The sequence below is a fragment of the Lampetra fluviatilis genome, chromosome 54 (genome assembly GCF_964198595.1).
Source record: "Lampetra fluviatilis chromosome 54, kcLamFluv1.1, whole genome shotgun sequence".
NCBI lineage: Eukaryota > Metazoa > Chordata > Hyperoartia > Petromyzontiformes > Petromyzontidae > Lampetra > Lampetra fluviatilis.
The window spans coordinates 8,799,433-8,820,010 of NC_136328.1; the positions used below are offsets into that span (position 1 = coordinate 8,799,433).

General features: G+C 58.1%; 1 protein-coding gene across 7 annotated transcripts in view; it reads left to right on the forward strand.

Annotated features, from left to right (window-relative positions):
* The window catches only part of LOC144949699 (chromodomain-helicase-DNA-binding protein 7-like), a 120,830-nt gene that overhangs the window by 26,635 nt on the left and 73,617 nt on the right, over window positions 1-20,578 (forward strand). For all 7 annotated transcript variants that reach the window (XR_013640297.1, XM_078879716.1, XM_078879720.1 and 4 more), the window contains 3 exons: window positions 15,177-15,760; window positions 17,594-17,723; window positions 19,225-19,377. Coding sequence is in view for 6 of the 7 variants with exons in the window: in XM_078879716.1 (XP_078735842.1) it covers window positions 15,177-15,760; window positions 17,594-17,723; window positions 19,225-19,377 (867 nt within the window). In the remaining variant the exon portion in view is untranslated. The remainder of the gene's footprint in view (window positions 1-15,176; window positions 15,761-17,593; window positions 17,724-19,224; window positions 19,378-20,578) is intronic.

Genomic DNA, 20,578 nt, shown 5'->3' on the forward strand with positions numbered 1-20,578 from the left:
GGCCACTGGAGCTTATGCACTTTTTAATCATCTAGATTGAAAACTCATTCCTTTAGAACGGCTTTTTGGGTTTTAGTTTGTCCTTTTCCCTACACCTCCGATTAGCACGGTTGGCTACGTACGGTTTGAAATAATTCAACATTCCTACATTTTGGCAGACTATACCTTGTTGACGCACACCGCTTTCATAGCCTTGCACTAATCTGTTCTTGCGCCGTGCCCAACGTGTTTCAGGAGCTCGATGCCAATGTCGAGGTCTGCTGCTCGCCACGACGGGAGGAGAGAGTTTGTGTAGTTTTGCCGTTCCTCTTTTGAAGCAGCGCAGACTAGTAGTAGTATCCTGTAGGGTCCATAGTTTGCGTTGCATTGCCACAATCGCACGACTGTGGCTCGTGTGCGTTTACTTCTCCAATTATGGAGCTGTTGCAGTGCACAGAGGCCTACTGTTGATGTTCCCATGCAGTTGCTGGTTCCACCAGCGGTGTCTTCGGGGAGGAGGAATGTTAAAAGTGGTGTGCGATGTTTGTTTGGGTCTCGAATGAGGCGAGGCTTCCACTATAAAAATGCCGACCGCAATGAATCATTTTTCTGAAGCATTTTCTTGAGAATTTGAGACTCGGTCTCCTCGCTGCTTTGAACTTAACATCGAGGCGTATTCGGAGCTCCGAATCCTACTTCCTGCACGTGTTTGATGGGATGTTAAGAGAGCCTGCTAGGGTGCTAATTGCTTTGACCTGTGATATATTACGTTCACCCGTGTGGTCCAACCTTCTGAAAACTGGTTCTTGTATCACTCGCCACTGGTGATAGCCGTGGCCAGGAATCTAACGGTGTGCCAACCAGGGCTCCACCGCTGCATGCCTTGTGAGAGAGAGAGAATTGATGTCGGTGCATCGTAGAGCGGTAGTGCTGCGGTTAGCGCGCTGCGCCACAAACCTCGCGACCCAAGTTTGATTCCCGCTCTTGGCCAACACTGGTGACGATTATCTGAACTGGTCCTGGGCCTCCCCTAGATCGACTCCGCCTCAAGTGAATACCTAGTGCGGGATGCTCGCTAACAGAACTTGCTCCAACAGTCTTTTGAGGCTATACGGGGGGATATGTTCTTTTCTTTGTTTGGTGTATCGTAGATCCAGCAGTAGCAGCGTTCTCCGAATCTCGCGCGGACTCTTGGTGTGTGTGGTGTGCGGGGATTACTGAGGCTCCGTTATTGAGGTTTCCAGGTGCTCGAATTGGATTTGAGTAAACGAGTTGATCCGCAGCATCAACTGCGATGCATCCACTGCTGGATGAAGGCCTCCTCAAGCTGTCTCCATCACTCACGGTCCTGCAAACACAACGACAAAAAAAACGATAAACGATGGGAAGGTTGCGCATTAAACTCTGTCCCATCAATCCCTCTGGGGTCGATTAAATGAATCCAAACTTTTGGCGGACGTCAACCGTCGTTGGCCTGTGGATGGCTCGATCCCCGTCATGGGGATGTGGAATTTCCACCACCGGCTCTTACAGGGCCGTACGTAGAAAATGAGCACCAATGAGCCTCGATGCTCGTCGGAGCAGGGAAATTGCTTTGGCTTTGAATGCGTGTGCGTACGAGCGTTGAAGAGCGTGTCTGTGCATGTTCAGCCCTTTTGTCCACTCCGCTGCTGGATGAGGCCCCCCCCCCCCCCCCCCCCCGCTGCCCGAATCGTCGACAACTCTCACGGCGCTGCGATGCAATAAAAACTGCACCGTTGCTTCGATGAGAGAGCCGTGAGTGGGCAGCCCCCCCCCCCTCCTCCTCCTCGGCTATTGACGGCGGAGGGCAGATGGACTCCTGCTGCCCCCCCCCTCCCCCGTGTTTGCCTCCGTGAAAGCCGACCCCGAGCTCGCCTTCCTCACTTCCGGTTCCTCCCTCCCCCTCGGTGCGAAATTCAAAACTCTTGAGCTCTGGAGGGAAATCCTCTGCCTTGGCAGCGTCGTGCGGGGCAGCCTGCACCGGGCGAGGTGGGGGGGTGACTGGGGAGGTGGGGGGAGGAGGGAATCCCCCCCCCCCTCCTCGCAGCTCGCGTCCCACTTGCGCCGCCCTACGTCACGACGCTTGGACGCAGTTTCAGTTCCCCCCCCCCCCCGACTTGAGCGACTGCCAGGGGCCGGCGGCGCCACGCGTGTGCTGGGAGCGGTGGTGTAGTGGTTAGCGCGCTGGGCCACGAACCCGGCCACCCGGGTTCGATTCCCGCTCACGGCCACCACCCAGTGACGATTATTTGAACCGGTCCTGGACCTCCCCCCTAGGGTCCTAGGGTCGCGGTTTAGAGGACGTCAGCGTCGCGTGGCGCTGCCGTTAATCCGGCGGTCCCCAGATCCAAGCGGAGAACAACGTTTGGGGGCGAGCAGAGGCTGCACGACTCGGGACCTAAGCCGCGTGCTTGGGTGGGTGTGCGCGTGTGCGTGTTGGTGCGTGTGCGCGTGGGGAGCGGTGGTGTAGTGGTTGGCGCATTGGGCTATGAACCCGGCGACCCGGGTTCGATTTCCGCTCACGGCCAACACCCAGTGACGATTATTTGAACCGGTTCTGGGCCTCCCCTAGGTCGACTCGGCCTCAAATGAGTACCAGGTGCAGTGTAAACATTGCCACTGGGGAGACAAAGGCGGTCGGGCGTGTTGCTGGCCACACCCCCCTCCTCGTGTACCATTCCGGCCTTCATTGGTGCTACTCGCTAACGGCACTTGCCCCAGTCTCTGAAGGCTTCACGGGGAATCGTTGTTTTGTGTGCTGCGTGTGCTGCGTTGCGCCACCGCACCGCAGGGGGCACCCCCCAATTCACAGGGAAATAAAATCGACTCGCTCCTTCACTGCAGCACGCGTCTCGGCTCACTCCAGCACGCTCGCTCACCTGCTCGCTTACTCGTTGGCTCATTCACCCCCCCCCCCATCGCTCGCTCACTGTCACCTGATCGTCCCCTCCTCGCTCGCAGGGCAGGTGGCTGTGGGCCAGTTGTATGTGCGGCCCTTTTGCCCATCAAGTGCTGGACGGGCGATGGCCTTTATTTGGTTCGACGGAGACGACAAACGTTGCTCGCAACTCGAGCTGTGAAAAAACAAAACGCGACATCGGGCGGGTTGTCGTGAATTGTTCCGTGCGTCGTGATGTGAATCGTTCGGGTGCGTCGCTAACGCGAATTGCTACGTGCTTCGTCTAATTGCGTTGTGAGCGCGCCCACGAGCTGCTCGCGTGCGATCAGGCGAGAGAGGTGGCGCCCCTCCTGCTTTTGTCCCGTCTTGTTCGCTCACTCGGACGCTGTCGGGGTAGGGTGGACAGGGTAAGATAGCTGGGGTGGGTGGGTTGGTAGGACAGCGTGGGTGGGTGGGTTGGTGGGGTGGGTAGTGTGAGTTGGTTTAGGTGGGTAGGGTCGGGTGAGTCGGTGTAGTGGGTAGGGTGGGGTGTCGTGGGTAGGGTGGTTGTAGTGGGGTGTAGTGGGTAGGGTGGGTGGCGTGGGTGGTAGGGTGGGTGGCGTGGGTGGTAGGGTGGGTGGCGTGGGGTGTCGTGGGTAGTAGGGTGGGTGTAGTGGGTAGGGTGGGTGTAGTGGGTAGGGTGGGTGTAGTGGGTAGGGTGGGTGTAGTGGGTAGGGTGGGTGTAGTGGGTAGGGTGGGTGTAGTGGGTAGGGTGGGTGTAGTGGGTAGTAGGGTGGGTGTAGTGGGTAGTAGGGTGGGTGGGTAGGGTGGGTAGGGTGGGTGTAGTGGGGTGTAGTGGGTAGTAGGGTGGGTGGCGTGGGTAGTAGGGTGGGTGGTAGGGTGGGTGTCGTGGGTAGTAGGGTGGGTGGCGTGGGTAGTAGGGTGGGTGGCGTGGGTAGTAGGGTGGGTGGCGTGGGTAGTAGGGTGGGTGGCGTGGGTAGTAGGGTGGGTGGCGTGGGTAGTAGGGTGGGTGGCGTGGGTAGTAGGGTGGGTGGCGTGGGTAGTAGGGTGGGTGGCGTGGGTAGTAGGGTGGGTGGCGTGGGTAGTAGGGTGGGTGGCGTGGGTAGTAGGGTGGGTGGCGTGGGTTGTAGGGTGGGTGGCGTGGGTCGTGCTTGCCGGCTGTAAACGACGATGGATGACGTCCATAAGCCCGGGCTGCTAAACGGGTTTTGATGTAAACACAATTGATTTTTTTAAACGAGAAATTTGTGGAATTCCAAAAACCTGACATATGCAGATGTTTGAGCGGGGTTCTCTCGAAATGCGACCGTTGAAAAAAAACCAATGGGAATTTAAAGGGTTCCATCAGAGTTTCTGTAGGGGTGATGACGTATTAAATATTGTATTGTAACTAGAGGGGCAATGATGCATCGATTCATGGATTGACATTGACACTCAAGTTCACAGCGCATTGTGTTTTGAACAATCTGTCATCCATGTTGGGCGTGAGTGTTTGTGCTTGCGGGTGGTTAGCGCTACACTGTGCTACGAATTCGACAGCCCGAGTTAAATTTCCGCTCACGGCCAACACCAGTGACGATTATCTGAACTGGTCCTGGGCCTCCGCTATGTCGGCTCAGCCTCAAATGAGTACCTGGTGCGGTGTGTAAACATCGCCGCTCCGGAGACAAAGGCGGCCGGGCTTGGTGTTGGCCACCAACCCCCTCGTGTGCCGTGCCGGCCTTCATCGGTGCTACTAACATCACTTGCCCCAACAGTCTGTTAAGGCTCTCTTTGTCTTTGTGGTGTGGTAGTGTAGTGGCAAACGCACTCCACAATGAACCCAACAACCCGAGTATAATTCCTGCCCACGGCCAACATCTGCAAATATTCGAACCAAGTCCTGGGCTTCCCTTAGGTCAACTCCGCCATAAATGAGTAACCCGGTGCAATGTGTAAGCATCACCTCTGGGGAGATGAAGGCGGTCGATCGTAGTGCTGGTCAGCTAACTTCTGTCGGCCTTCGTCGATGCTCACCGACAGCACTTGTCCCAACAGTCTTGAGGCGATGGGGCGGAGGGGTGGGTGTGCATCTTTGTTTGTGTGTTTGTGGGGAGCGGTGGCGTGGGTAGTGCTCAGCAGATTGCTAAGAACCCCTGCAAACCTGGCTTTGATTTCCGGCCATGGCTAACCACGGTGGAGAGTGACCCCTGACCTCGTCCAAGGGCCCCCCACCCCTAGGTCGACTCGGCTACAAATGAGTACCTGATGCGGTGGTGCGTAAACATCGGCACTCGGGAAACAGACAGCCGCGGTGTGGTGCCGACCTCACCACCTCCTCGCTAGCAGGATCTTGGTGTTTCTGTTTGGGTGAGCGTGCTGATGTGTGTATTCTAGGGTGTGTGTGGTTGTATGATATTTGGTGCGTGTTAGGTGGTGTGCGTCTGGGTTTGTCTTTGTATGCTTCGGATGCATTGTGTTGTTTGGGTGTATGTGTGGGGAACGGTGGTGCAGCGGTTAGCTCACTGTCCTACAAACCCGGCCACCCGAGTTACTTTTGTGCTCGTGGCCAACATCAGTGATGAATATCTGAATTTGGTCCTGATCTTCCCCTAGGCCGATTCGCCCTGCAATGAGTACCTTGTGCGGTGTGTGAACATCGCCACTGGGGAGACAAAGGCGACCAGGTGTGGTGCTGGCCACCCACCCCCTCGTGTGCCATGCCGGCCTTCAAAGCTACTTGCTGACAACACTTGCCCCAAGAGTCCGTGAAGGCTATATGGGAGATCTTCACCTTTGAGTGTGTGCTCACATGTTCTCTGGTTTAGCATGCGCTGTGGGCGTGATGGGCTCGGGGTGTGTGTGTGTTAGTGTACAGTGTATGAGTGAGCGTGTGCGTGTGCAACACAGAGGCCGTCTGGTTAGCGATGCGATGCTTTGGGGTGGGGGGGGCGTGATGGGTTAGGGGGTGGGGGGGGCGCTGATGAAAGTGGTTTGCGAGGCACGTATCCGACATGTAAGCCCCTAAAGCTGCGCTTCGCCAAATTAAGTGCAATTACCAAATTAATGCGATGGGAAACTCGTGACCCACCCCAGCTGAGACCCCCCCCCCACCACCATCACCTCCCCCCCCCATACGGGAGCTCGGTTCAATCCCGCGTAAGGATCCGAGTCCTTTGACCCCCTCCCTCCCATCGCTCTCTCAGCAGCAGTCGGCGATGCCTCCACGTCCATCCAATCGCTGGAGCGCAGTGCACAGAAGGGTTTTTTTGCATTCAGGGCCGGTTCTCAAGGCTGGCCCCTTCTTCCTTTGCCGTGTCCTGAAAGTGGCGTGCGGTGGTTGGAATTTTAACCAGTTTGATTCCTGTCGTTTGCTTTTGCTCGGCGTCGTTGCGATGGGACAAAGAGTGTTCCTCTTGGAACTCTCTTGGCAATAAGTGCGTCAACCCCCATGTGTTCAGAGAAAGCCCCCCCCCCTCCCGTGGAGAGAAATATCGCAGGAATATCTTCAGAGAAGCGATTGCTTATGCTTTACACGGGGGGGGGGGGGGACAAACGCTGCACTTTCCCATGCGCCCCGATGTTGGGATGTCTCTCGCACGACGGTCAAACTGGTGTCTTGTTTTTATTCTTAGGCCTGGAATTTAGCCAAAGAGGTGACCAAAGAAAATGCTATTCTGGGCTTTTTGTTCATTCATCGGTGATGAGGCCCAGACCAACTTTCTTTCATGCGAGATCCCAGCAGAGTGGCAACTCGGTCGTCTGTGTAAGTGTCTTTGTGAGGCTGTTTCTGTGTCTCAGTGTGTCCACATGAGTCTGTGTGTCTCTCTGAAAGTGGTAACTTAGTCTCTACGTCTGTGTCTGCGAGTCTCCGTGTCTCTACAAGAGTCTGTCTCTCTGAAAGTGTTATCTCAGTCTGTGTAAGTATGTGTTGTTTGTGTGTCTGTGCGAGTCTCCGTGTGTCTCTCTGCAAGTCATTGGTGATCAGACTGACACCATCAACCAGCTTCTCATGATATCACAGTGGAATGGCAAATCCGTCAGTCTACTGTGAGTTTGTGCATTGTCTGTGCGAGTCTCCTTGTCTCTACATGAGTCTCTCTATGAAAGTGGTAACTCGGTCTCTGTAAGTCATTGTTGTCTGTGTGAGTCTCTCTGTGAGTGTCTCTGTGAGTCTGTGTCTCTACGTAAGTCTCCGTGTCTACAATCGTCGGTGTGCGTCTCCCTGCAAGTCGTTTGGCGATCAGGCTGACACACCATCAACCGGCTTCACTTGAGATTGCGATTGAATCCACAGCTGTGCAACCGAAGACCCAGACTCGAACCCAGCGTCGTCGGTGGCGCCGACTCTGCGTCCCTGACCACCCCTCCTGCCCGCCCCCCCCCAAGGCCACCTGGCCGCCTCGTCAGCCCCACGGGTGCGGCGGGGAGGGAGCTTCAGCCAGGCCTCGGCTACCCCCCCCGGGGTTTCCGCGGGAAGGCCCCGTGACCTACTAACCCCCAGCGCTGCCCGCCGCCACGGGGAAAGGAAGCTGTTGGGACGGGGAAGGAGGCCTCTGCTGCCTGGAGGAGTGGGGGGCGGCATGGGTTGGGGGGGGTGACAACTGCTCTAAATTATGCATAAATCTCCTGGGGTGTGTGGGAGAGTGGGGGGCAGCCCGGGGTGGGTGGGTGTTGTGGTGGTGGTGGTGGTGGGGGGGTAGGGGTGGGAATGCGGTCAATGTATGAAGCGCACTAAGTGCTGTGCCTCGTTTTAAATTATAAAATGGAGGCCGTGGTGTTTGTTTTTGTTTTGGGTTCTCCCCCACGCCTCGCGTGGTGAGTGGCGGCTGCTGCTGCTGCTGTTGTTTTCGAGAGCGGCGATTGTGTTATCGATTTCACTTTAAAAAAACAAAAAAAACATTTTCTTTTAAAGTTACGGCCCGTGTGGTGAGTCGTGCTTCGGGGGGGGGGGGAGCCGGGGGGTAGGGGAGCCGGGTGGAGATGGGGGGGGGGGCAGCAAGTCACGGATGGACAGAGCAGCGGAGCGGTGGTGGTCAGCCGGTCGTAGGGGCCCCGTTTAAGCATTTCCATCGTGCTCCCCCCCCTCCACCGCCACCCCCTCCGTTAATTGGAAAAGCATGGCAGGGGCGCGGGGGTCTCGTTGTGAAGAGGCTCTGGGGGGCGGGGGGGGGCGGCAGGGTGTGGGGGCTCGCTGCTGCCGCCGCTTGCTTGCTGGAGGTCGTAACAGCTTGCTGGATTGCCCCCCCCCCCGCCCGCCCTCTCCAGCCCTCCGTGGTGAGGGTGCCCGGTGTTGACTCGCACAGCGTGGAGTAGTGGCGCTCGTGCCCCCCCCACCACCCCCCCTCCCCCGGCTTGATGCAGAGAGAAATCAGAGCATCTCGTGAACCGTGGTGCGAGTGGTGCCTCTTAACCGGCTGTGACCGGTTTCTGGACCCCCAACCCCCCTCCTCCCACCACCCCCCTCCTCCCACCACCCCCCTCCTGCCTCCCTCCACCCCCACTTCAGCTCCCATCTCCCTCCCCCTCAATCGGAGCTTCCCTCCCCCTCCCCTGCTCTCCTCTTGCCACCACCACCTCCCCCACCACTTCCACTACCGTCGCCACCACTTCTCCCACCACTCCCTCCTCCCATCCCGTTTGCTCTATTTACATCATAATCAGCAGTAACTGCTCCCCCTTTCTCGCCCGGCCATTGGCCGGTTTCCAAGTAGCAGGTACCCTATAGGAACGCGCGCCTCGATGTGGTGTGTGGGGGAAGGGGGAGAGTTGGGGTGGAGTGGGTGGGTGGAGAGAGGCAGGCAGAGAGAGAGGAGCTTACAGGAGAGCGACGGGGGCGGGAGGGGAGTGTGTGTGTGTGACAGGGCGCGTTCAGGCAGGCAGGCGCAGTGGGAGGAGGAGGGGCTCCGGGTGGTTGTTTGCGATGACCACATCTGATTACAGATAACCCGATTTTCGGTTGGTGGCTTAGCTCTGCGGCCAGGCCCGACCGGACGAGACTCCAGCGTCATCACGAGGACCCTAACAACCCCGACCCAGGGGTGGGGCCCCGATCCAGGGGTGGGTGGGCCCCCCGCCCACCCCCAGTGGGCCCCCCCGGTTGGCCCCCCCCCACGCGTCCGCACCACCAAGGTGTCCCCCTGCGTTTACCCAGGGGCGCGCGGGTACGGGCCTGGGCCCTTGCCCACCGGCAGGGTCAGCGCAGGTCACAGCAGGGTCTCTCGTCGCTAGCGGCGATCGGCCCTTTCCCATGTGCCGCTGCTGGATGGCGGCGCCGCTACTGGGATGATGTCCGGCGCCGCGGTGGGGCACGGAGGAGGGAACCGCTGGCTCGCTCGCAGTCACCGCGGCCACCCTGTTTGCCTGGTGTAGAGGTCGCTGCTATCTGCTCCCTGTCGTGGCTGCCGTGGCGGAGCTACCCACCACGGCTTGGAGATATTGACTACCTCGCCTGGTATACAGGATGTCGTGGGCTCGATCGCGAGCCCCAAGCCTGCTGTATATGTGCAGTTTGCATGCTCTCTCTCCCCGTGGTGGTCACGTGGATTTTTCTCCGGGTCTCCTGGTTTTTTCCCCTCCATTTATAAAAACGCCTTTCGAGTATTTGGCTGCAGTAAATTTCCACGTGATCCGCCACTTCGTTTAGCTTTCATCTGTGACCAGGTCCCTCCTGAAAAAGAGCAATAATATAGCTCAGTGGGCCTTACCTTGTAAAATCAAAATAGTTCAGTAGTTTAGGATGGCGGTGGTGACGGCGGTGATGGAGTGCCCTACTCGACTCCGCGTTACTTTGCAGCTCATCTCAAACACGTGAAAGGGCCCCCCCCGCCTCAAATTGGCAGCTGTCCCCGCGTGGCACAAGGTGACTCGCACCTGGCCTGTACGTGGGGCATTAGTCTGCCTGAAGGGGACGATGATTGCTGCTATGTGTAATTCCAGTTGAGTAGCGTGCGTGTAATTTTCTGATTTGGAACATTTGAGTGTGTGTGTGTCTTGGTTTGGTGTGTTTCTGTGTTCAATGCACGCGATCTGATTGTGCATTTGTGTGTGAGGTGAGCACCTGGATCTCTCCGTGTGTGTTTTGCCTGTGTGCAGTACACTGTGGCTGCGTGTCTTTGTGTTGGTGTGTGGTGTTTAGTATGTGTGCTTGTGCCTTCGTGTGGTCAGTGTGCGTCTTTGTGTACGTTTCCGTGTGTTCGAGTGTCTTTATATTGTGTGGTGTATGTTTGTGACTGTCGTTGAGCTTGAGTGTCTGTTCTGGTCTACTGTGTGTGTGTGTTTGTTTGTATCTGAGTACCTTTGTGTCTGTGTGTGTATCCGAGCGGGTCGATGTCTTGAGTATCTATGTGTACATGTGTCTGTTTCTGTTTGTCTTTGTGTGTGGTGTATGCACATATCTGTTTTATCCTTGTGTGTCATGTGTGTGAATTTGTGTGCATCTGTGAGTGCCGGTGTGTCTGAGCGTTCGTGTGTATCTGTTAGTGTCTGTTAGTTTGTGTTGGTGAGTGTCGGTCTGTCTGAGTGGTCGCTATGTGTGTGTGTTTGTGTCTGAGTGCCAGTCTGTCCGAGTGGCATGAGTGTCGGTCGGTGTGTGTCGGTGAGTGTCATGTGTGTCTGTGAGTGAGTGTCTGTGATGTCGTGTGAGTGTCTGTGTCGTGTGTGTGTCTGTGAGAGTGCGTTTTTGGGTGGGGTGCATACACCATGCAATGCGCGCGCGTCCCAACATCTCATCCCCGTGACTTCCAACTCCGCCATCACTTTGCGAACGTATGGACCGACCGGCCAACAAACCGAATTCCCTGTCATCGACCACGACAGCTACAGGGATAATAACAATAACGACAACAGCAGCAGTAACAATAATAATAATAATAATGGCAATAATAAATTTTAATTGCGTATGAAATGGAGCGTAGGGGAATGGCCGTTATCGATCGCAGCCGCGATGGAGCCATTGATTGGACCGGACTTGGCGATATGAGCAACACGAGCACGATCCGCGACATCCCGGCCTTTCGGACCCGCGCCGATCAGCGCCGATCGGCGCTCGCTCATCGTCCCTGGTGGGCACGGCGGGCGCCACCGTGAAAAAGCCGTCACCGGGGAGCCGGCTGCGACGCCGATATTACTAAATCGGCGCTGTCGTCGCTTGCAGTGCTGCCGTCCTCCCGCTGTCCGTGCACTTGCGCCGATCATTTTTAAATCGTAAACATTTTTTTTCTCCTTGGGTAATGGCGACGCTTTGCGTTGATTAATTATGCAGGCGGCTCCTGTTTGCTGCTGCTGCTTGTTGTTTCCGCTGCGATGAAGGTAAGGGACCATGCGGATGTGGCGCGGGACTCGATGTTCTGTGTGGATACCGGGGGTCTGTGTGTGTAGACTGGGGGGGTCTGTGTGGATGGTAGAGGTCTCTGTAGATACCGGGGGTCTATGTGGATACTGGGGGTCTGTGTGTGTAGACTGGGGGGTTTGTGTGGAGGGTGAGGGTCTGTGGATGATTAAGATCTGTGTGGATACTGGGGGTTGGTGTGGATGGTAAGGGTCTGTCTAGACACTGAGGGTCTGTGTGTGGATACCAGGGGTCTGTGGACAGTGAGGGTCTGTGTGTGGATACTGGGGATCTGTGTGGACAGTGAGGGTCTGTGTGTGGATACCAGGGGTCTGTGGACAGTGAGGGTATGTGTGGATACTGGGGATCTGTGTGTGGATACTGGGGGGGGAGGGGGGTCTGTGTTAATGGTGGGGTTACCGTGGATGGTCAGGGTGGTGCCGATCCGTTTATGAATGGGGGGGGGGATAATCTGTGGGTAAAACAAAACAGTTTTGTTGTCTTCCTGCGTCGGAAGTGTCACACGAATATCAAACTCAACGTATTCGTTACCAGCACTGCCTGATGAATGCAAACTATGGGTGACGTTTCGGTTGATGGCCCTTCTTCATAGCGCAGAGGTCCGTGGGTTCAGCGCTCGTGTGGGGTGTGGCTGAGATCATCGGTCCCATTTGCCAAAGACGTCCGGCCTGTGGGAATCGACTTTTAAACTCCCGTTAATTAATCTCCGTTTTCGATTCTGCTCTCGCCGCCGCCTCTGCCACCGTCGATTGCGAGCGGGTCGTGCACGCGCGCGTGAGAGGGGGCCCGCGGGATTGATTTTCCCTGTCCCGACCGGGGGAGCGGAAGTGTCGTACAAAGCAAAAAATATTCCCAAAAATTTTTTTGGCGAAGTGGCAAATTTGTGCAGGGGATCCCACCCTCCTCCTGAAGATGAGTTTTGAGACTCGAGGCGAGAGCCTTTCTTGAGCAGGGTGGGCCGTGGAGATCGGTGGTCGATCCTTGCCGTCGGAAGGTTAAAAGCGTGTTTGTCTGTGACACGGGTGGGGGGGGAGCGCCACAATCGCTCTCGTAGCGATGGTCTCATCTCCATGAGACGTTAGTTTGGCATCATGTTTGCCGCATAGGGACTTTGCGTTTTCGGAGGAAGCCGGCCGCATCGTTGAAAAAAGGCCGTCGACTGCAACTCGGGAGACAAAACAAAGCCAGAGCGAGAATAATTCGGCAATAACCGCGTCATAGCGCGCACCGCGCTGCAAACGATCTTCTCCTCCCCCCCCACGCCCCTCGTTCACGACGAGCGTAGCTGCAGGAAACGCATCACCCTCCTGTCAGTTTGTGCGTCCGTCAGCCGCCCCCCGCGTGTTTCGATCGTAAGCGCCGCCAAACACTGTCGTCGTTTTATCACGCCGTACTGCACTGTACTATATTGTACAGTACACTAATATAAAACTGTATGGTGAATGCTGTGCACATGCACCCGTGTGTGTCGGTGGTGACGGTAGTAGTACAACTTTGTTGTACGACCCGGAGACCCCGGTACCCGTGCAAGTTTCTCTGCGACGTGGCGATGGTGCGTTCATGTTCGGATTGTCCTTTAAAAGCGGGACTCGTGAACGCCCCCTGATCTGTAGCGGTGAGAACTCCGCAAGCGGTTCGTCACACCGAGGTCGTACCCGCAGTTGCAAATGCGTGACCGCGGTTAACCATCGCGGCCACCGGTCAGCTTTCACGTTGCCTCAATCGGACGCTTGGGCAATGTCGTCGGGCAGCGCTCGGGATTCCATGCCCTACGCATTATTCTTCTTCCCTGTTTATGACAACAATAAAAACGACTAAACTATTAAAGCTAAACGTTTTTTTTTACCATGTAAGGCCCCACTGAGCTGTGCAGAGCTCTTTTTCAGAAGTGACCTGCCTAGCACAAATGATAGCTCAACGAAGCGGCTTATCATCACGTGGATATTTATAGCAGCCAAATAATCTAAACGTGTGACGTTGATTCTAAATGTGGAGAGAAAAATTAAAGGAACCGGAGAAAAATCCACGTGACCACGCGCAGAGAGAGAGAGAGACAAACATCTCCTCCAAATATACAGGTGTCAGGGCCAGGATTGAACCCGCGACCTCTTGCATACCAGGCGAGGGAGATAACATCTCGCCACCGTCGCGCTCCACCGGCGTCGGTGGGCGGTTGGCGCGCGCTCGTCCCCCCCCCCCCCGGGCAAGGCGACGATGCGAACACGCCCCGCGTTCATACGCAATCCACGGGGCGACGGTGAGTGGGATTCAGCCGTGAGCTTCAGAACCGCGGCGGTCGTGGCGCCAAGAGCCGGAGTGGGGAAGTCGCTGAGTGTGGATGAAGCAGCTTTGTGGTCTCCGTTTCCTCTTGTCCTCGGGAGCGATTATTAATAATTTCTGCCCGTGCGCTCGTTTTGATTGACCGCACGATGCTGATGAGCGCCTGCTTTGGCGCGGGGTTTTTTGCGAGTTCCTCCATTTGGGTCGGCGCGGTTTATTTTCTCATGCTTGCATTTGTTTTTTAAATTAGCGCCTTCAAGATTTCACGGTTGAAAGCGTTCACGCGGTGGCTCTGTTTTGTTCCTCCGTCCGCAAAGTAGGGGGTAACTGGGACTTGCTACAGCATAAGCTCCACGATCCGGCACCCGTGGGGAATGGAGGTGGTTATCCGAGAGTATAAAACTTTCAAGAAAGAAACTTAAGCCTACATTCTAACTGTGCCATAACAAATAATTGACTGTTTTACAGAGGTCACTTTTAGAGCATTCTAAATTGATTGCAGAGAGCAGTGGGGCCGTTCAGAGTGTACAAACTGCCACTCGCGCCACCACTCGGCAGCGTCCTGAAGATCCCGTAAACAACAACGGATCTACGATAAGCGCACGGCAAGATGCCAGATGGGCGTCGGAATTTTTCCAGATACGTGAAGGAAGACTTGTATTGCCGTCTGACAGATGCCCGTTAATAGGGCGTTCCGGATGGTTGAGTGCCGGATGACGGAGTTTTTGCTGAAAGGGTTGAGCAATACTTTGGCGATCACTTGAAAAAAAACAACACCGTTATATATGGATAAGCCTGTGGAGCCTAGGTGACGATGTCATTCAGTGTGACATCAGCAGTCTACGTTACTACATGCGAGCGTCTCTTATGCCGATGACATAATCTTGTGACTTCATCTCGTTGTGTTGCTCGGAATTTGACATCCCAATTAAAACACTTCCGAGGATAAGCGTGTGCTGGAGGAAGGGAGAGGGTGTTATGGAATCTGTGCATTTGTACGATTTTCCTTCCCCGGCTTTTACTGCCGGCTGAGCGATTCCTCTCTCGTCCCTCGTAAACGGCAACGTCAAGCCGGGGGCTGCGGGGGTGGGGTGGCAGCGCGCCGCCCGCGTCCTGGACGCACGGCGGAGTTGCGTGCGTCCACATGAAAATCGGAACGAATATAATCGGCACTTGCCTATGGCCGGCACCGGCTGTCCCGTCGACCACACCGCTCCCCATCCCCCGCCCGCCTCCACCTCCCGTGAAGCGCAAACCGGCACATCCCGTGGCGCGTGGTCTTTTTCGGGCAGGTGGATCCTGTGCCGCAGGGCGAGGGTGGTGAACTCGGTGCGCTGGGGTGGCCGTCGCGGCATGTTGCCCCGCGCGTCGTCGGGTGGTGGTGGTTACCCATCTTGTGGCTCTCCGTGTCTGTGTCAAAGTGTGTGGTGTTTGTGTCTTTCTCTGTGTATCCGTGTTTGTGCCTGTGTCTATCCATTAATGTGCAGATCTGTGTTTTCTGTGTGTCCTGCTCGTCCTTGTGCCTGCCCATGTGCGAGTGTGCGTGTTTCTGTGTGCGTGTGCTCACGTGCGTTTCTCTGCCTCTGCCCATCTGCGTGTGCAGGTATGCCCGTGCGTTCACCCGCTCACACGTTCCTCCATCTCTCTCTCTCGGTCTCCCACACCCAGGTCCTACAGATGGTCCCACTGAGCCACCAGGAGCCCGTCGCCACCCAACCCGACACGACCACGCTGAAGCCCGGCCGCAAGGGCAAGCGCAAGCGCGCGTCCCAGGACGACGGCGGCGATGCCGACCCCAACGGGCAGGGCCAGGGCAAGGCCAAGGGCGGCCGGGGCCCGGGCAAGGCCAAGGGCCCCGGCCGCAAGAAGCAGTCGCAGGAGAAGGCGAGCGACAAGGCCAGCCGCATCGTCGCAGAGGCCATCGCGAAGGCGCGGGCGCGGGGGGAGACCGACATCCCCCGCGTGCTGGCGCCGGCCGAGATGCACGACGGGCGTCCGCCGGGGGAGCCGGCGGGGCCCGACGCCGGCGGCGACCTCGACACCGCGCCGCCGCAGGCCAAGAGGCCCAAGAAGAAGGCCGCGGCCGGCGTCGCTGCCCCCCCCAAGGAGCCCAAGGCCCCCAAGGAGCCCAAGAAGCCCAAGGAGCCCAAGGAGCCGAAGAAACCCAAGGAGCCCAAGGAGAAGAAGGAGAGGAAGCCCAAGCCGGCCACCTCGACGACGCAGTCCAAAGCGAAGGGCGGCAAGAAGAACAGGTGGGCTGTTGGCGAGGTCAGGTGGGAGTAGTGGGGGGTAGTGGTGAGGTCAGGTGGGGGTAGTGGTGAGGTCAGGAGGGAGTAGTGGTGAGGTCAGGTGGGGGGGGTAGTGTGGTGAGGTCGGGTGGGGGGTAGTGGTGAGGTCAGATGAGGGGGTAGTGTGGTGAGGTCAGGTGGGGGGGGGTAGTGTGGTGAGGTCAGGTGGGGGGGTCGTGGTGAGGTCAGGTGGGGGGTAGTGGTGAGGTCAGGTGGGGGGGTCGTGGTGAGGTCAGGTGGGGGGGTCGTGGTGAGGTCAGGTGGGGGGGTCGTGGTGAGGTCAGGTGGGGGGGTAGTGGTGAGGTCAGGTGGGGGGGTCGTGGTGAGGTCAGGTGGGGGGGTCGTGGTGAGGTCAGGTGGGGGGGTCGTGGTGAGGTCAGGTGGGGGGGTAGTGTATTGAGGTCAGGTGGGGGGGGGTAGTGGTGAGGTCAGGTGGGGGGGTCGTGGTGAGGTCAGGTGGGGGGGTAGTGGTGAGGTCAGGTGGGGGGGTCCTGGTGAGGTCAGGTGGGGGGGTCCTGGTGAGGTCAGGTGGGGGGGTCGTGGTGAGGTCAGGTGGGGGGGGTAGTGTGGTGAGGTCAGGTGGGGGGGTCGTGGTGAGGTCAGGTGGGGGGGTCGTGGTGAGGTCAGGTGGGGGGGTAGTGGTGAGGTCAGGTGGGGGGGTCGTGGTGAGGTCAGGTGGGGGGGTCGTGGTGAGGTCAGGTGGGGGGGTCGTGGTGAGGTCAGGTGGGGGGGTCGTGGTGAGGTCAGGTGGGGGGGTCGTGGTGAGGTCAGGTGGGGGGGTAGTGTGGTGAGGTCAGGTGGGGGGGGGTAGTGGTGAGGTCAGGTGGGGGGGTCGTGGTGAGGTCAGGTGGGGGGGTAGTGGTGAGGTCAGGTGGGGGGGTCGTGGTGAGGTCAGGTGGGGGGGTCGTGGTGAGGTCAGGTGGGGGGGTAGTGTGGTGAGGTCAGGTGGGGGGGTAGTGTGGTGAGGTCAGGTGGGGGGGGTAGTGTGGTGAGGTCAGGTGGGGCACCGGGGGGTGAGAACGTGGGCGCTGTGCTGCCCTGCTTGGGGCCTGGGTAGCACCGTGTGGCGCGTCACCGCTTTGGGCGTAGGAACGTCCCTTCCTCAGTTGTGGTTATTCTAGGACTCGTTAGGCAGTGTTGCAATTTGCCACGCACTCTCTCTTTAGAGATGCCGTGTGGTAGAGACGTAGAGGATCTAGGAACAAAAAGCAAGCGATTGAGTTTGAAGCAGTGATACACGGCGCGAAGTGCAAACACCAGCGGAGGGGGCAGTGCATCGGAATCCAGCGTTGTTGCTGCACACTCTGTACCGCCTCTGGTCCCCGCCATCATCCACCCCCGCACTGACCGCCGTGGCGAAGCCGAGTCAAATAGCCGCCCACGTGCCGTCGGAGGCCTTCATCCGGAAGCGGATGATTGGACGCGAGTTGGCCGCTCTTAGTTTCGGTGTGCGTGTGTATATGCGTGGGGAGCGCGGTATTGCAGTGGTTAGCGCGCTGCACCATGAACCTCGCGACACAAGTTCGATTACCGCTCACGGCCAACACCGGTGACAATTATCTGAACCGGTCCTGGGCCCCCTCCCCTCGGTCGACTCGGCATAAAATGAGTAACTGATGCTGTGTGTTAAACATCACCACTAGGGGACAGTCGGCCGGCCGTGGTATTGGCCACCCACCCCCTCGTTCGTATGCCGTGCCGGCCTTCACAGGTGCAACTCGCTTAACAGCGCTCGCCCCAACGGTTTGTTAAGGCTACACGGGGGATCATTGTGCGTGTCGTGCGTGCTCGTGGCAGCAAACCTCCGGTGTCGCCCGGCTCGCTGAAGAAGAGCAAGAAGAGGAAAGGGGGGGAGCTCTCGCCGGACCACTCGGACATGGAGCGCACGCCGCCTCCCTCTCCACCCGAGGAGGAGAGCCTGATCGAGGTACCCGGCCCGTCCCCTCGCCGCCTCCTCGCTCTTCTCCTCCCGTCGCCGCCGCGCCTCTCACCGTCTCGCCCCTACTCCGTCTCTCCCTCTACTCCTCGAGTTGCCTTTTGTAAATTTCGGTCTTCTTCCAGGCGACGCAGCCGCCGCCGACGACCTGTGGAACTCGAATCGAGTCTTCATCTGGAGTGGTCCGATTCTCGTCAGCTCAAGCGGTCGCCCATGTAGTCCACTCTGACGGGTGTTGGCCAAACGTCCCAATGCAGGGTCGTCCTGAACAAGCGTCTTCGGACTCCTTGTGGCTTTTCCGCGTAGATAATTTGGCTGCAATAAATTTCCACACGATCAACCACTTTGTTGAGCTATCATTTGTGGCCAAGTCCCTTCTCAAAAAGAGCTATAGAGCTCAGTGGGCCTTGCCTGGTCAAATAAAAAGTAATTTTCAGTTTTCCTAATGGGTGCCCGTCTCTCGGGCAAGGCCTCAACCGCTAGTTAGGTTTTGAACATCGCGGTTCTCTCTTCTCCCCGAACCTCCTGCCCGACAATCGACGCTCACCCCCTCTCAGACCTAAGCACCCGGGCCGAGCGGGGGCCAGCTGATGGTGGCAAGGCGGTGGCGCCGGTATCACAGCGGTGATTCGTGGTGAACGATATGAGATGTGACAGACACGTCGGGAATTATTGAAGCTTATCGCTGGCGGAGGGAGGGCGCGTAGGAGGGGCGGTGCGATGATAAGAGGCCGGTGACTGGGGAGCATGCGAGGTGCGTGTGTGCGGGGAACGGTAGTGCAGCGGTTGACCCGAGTTTGATTTCTGCTCACGGCCAACATCGGTGACGATTATCAGAACTGGTCTTGGTCCTCCCCTAGGCTGACTCGGCCTCAAACGAGTACCTGGTGTGGTGTGTAAACATCGCCACTGTGTAGCCAAAGGCGGTCGGGCGTGGTGCTGGCCATGCTGGCCTTCATAGGTGCGACTCGCTCGCAGCACTGCCTCATCTCTCTCTCTATCCTCGGTGCGTTATTGGGTCGTACCCACTAGAGTTGTAATTGGCACGATGCCCGACGGTTCGGCTCCGGCGCGAGGAACCAAACGTCGGACACCGCGGGCACGACCCAGAAAAGCCGCCGGAGGGATGTTGCATCTGTGCCGCGCTCAAACCGCGTTGTGGATGAATCGACCAAAGTTTGCGTTGAGCAAAAGTTAACTTCTGCACGTGCCGTGCAGAGTTCTTTACGGAATTACATTCTCGTACGGGGGCACAAGGACACGCGCGCTCGGCCCTTCCCTCCACCGAGTGACGGCGTCAGGGCTCCCACAAACTCCTCTCTCTAACAGCAGCGGTGGGCATCCCTCCGTCCCTCCCTCCCTTCTCCTCTCCCTCCCTTCTCCCCTCCCTCCCTTCTCCCCTCCCTCCCTTCTCCCCTCCCTCCTTTGCCTCCGTCCTTCCTTCCCTCCCTCCTCTCTCTCCTCCCTCTCCTCTCTGCTTCCCTTCCCGTAGAAGCGGCGCTCGAACCGGCACGTGAAGCGCAAGCGCTACACTGAGGACCTGGAGATGAAGCTAACCGACGACGACGATGGCGACGACGACGAGGAGGTGGACGTGACGGGGACCGGCGCCAGCCCGGTGGGCCGCTCGGCCCAGCACGGCGCGGTGAGCCACCATGCCGGCGCCGGCGGCGAGCGCTGGCGGACTCCGTGCTCCGCGGTCGTTCATCACCGGCCGTTGCCGCCGCGGCAGCAGCGCGGTGTCTAAATCTCCTTCCGTTCGATTGACCCGAAAGTTCGACTCGGAGCTATCGGCCTTTCCGCTGCGCCCTCCTTCCTCTCCCCCTCTCTCTTCTCTCCTCTTCGCTGCCCACTTTGTCTCTTTTTTTTGTTTCCCACCCCCCCCCACCCCCAGGTCGTAGTTCCCTCCGTTTTTATTTAAAGCTGCTGCCTCCTCCGTCTCGCTCAGCCCAGCTGTTGCGTGAAGGGTGGGGGGGAGATAAAAGACGGAGAGAGAGGAGAAAGGGAAATGTTAACGGCGGTAGCTAACGGGGGCCGGGGGGGGGGATGCATGACGGTCGGCAAATAGTCCCGGCGCATCGTGACATCTGCGGCGAAGAAAGGGAAGGTAAAGGTCGCGGCATGGATTATACGGACGAACGGCGCGTTGAGCCTCTAGGGGTGGGGCCTGCGTGCGAGTGAGCGGGCGGGCGATCCTCGCTGATGAGTCTGATGACGATGATAACGATGATGATGATGCCTCCTGCCCTGCGGCACTAACGGTATCGACCGCCGCCTTCCGCGTGCGTTAGAATGTGGCGGGGGTGACGGCTGTGCGCCGAGCCTGGAGGGATGTGGGGTGGGGGGGATGCGGGGGTGGTGGGGGAGGGAAGCGCGGAGGCCACCCGGGATTGGAGGCGGTGGGGCGGGTGAGCGATGGCGTGCAGCGGCCACGGGGAGGGGGGGAGCAGGCTGCGGGGGATAGGAGGAGGAGGGGAGAGCGGGCTTCGGGCACGTGGGGTGGCGAGGTGGGGGGGGGTAGGTGATGACGATTCATGCCTGGCTTGTGGTGGTCGATAGACCCGTGACAAACTCGCTCCTCCGTGGGCTGCGAGTGGCCGGGTTCCATGCTACATGCGCCGCACGCTGCCCGCCCCTAGGTTCAGTTCCCCCACCAATCCCCCCCTCCTCACCAAGCAGTGCTTTTACAACAGCTGGAGTTGCACGTGCACACCGCACGCACGCATGTACGTGCGCGCGTGAGTGCGTGCGTAAGGCATGTGGCGTGCGCGGCGGTGATGAAATGTCACGACGCCGCTTGAGAATCCATCCTTGTTCCTCTTGTGTTTTTTTTCGTCTCATTTCTT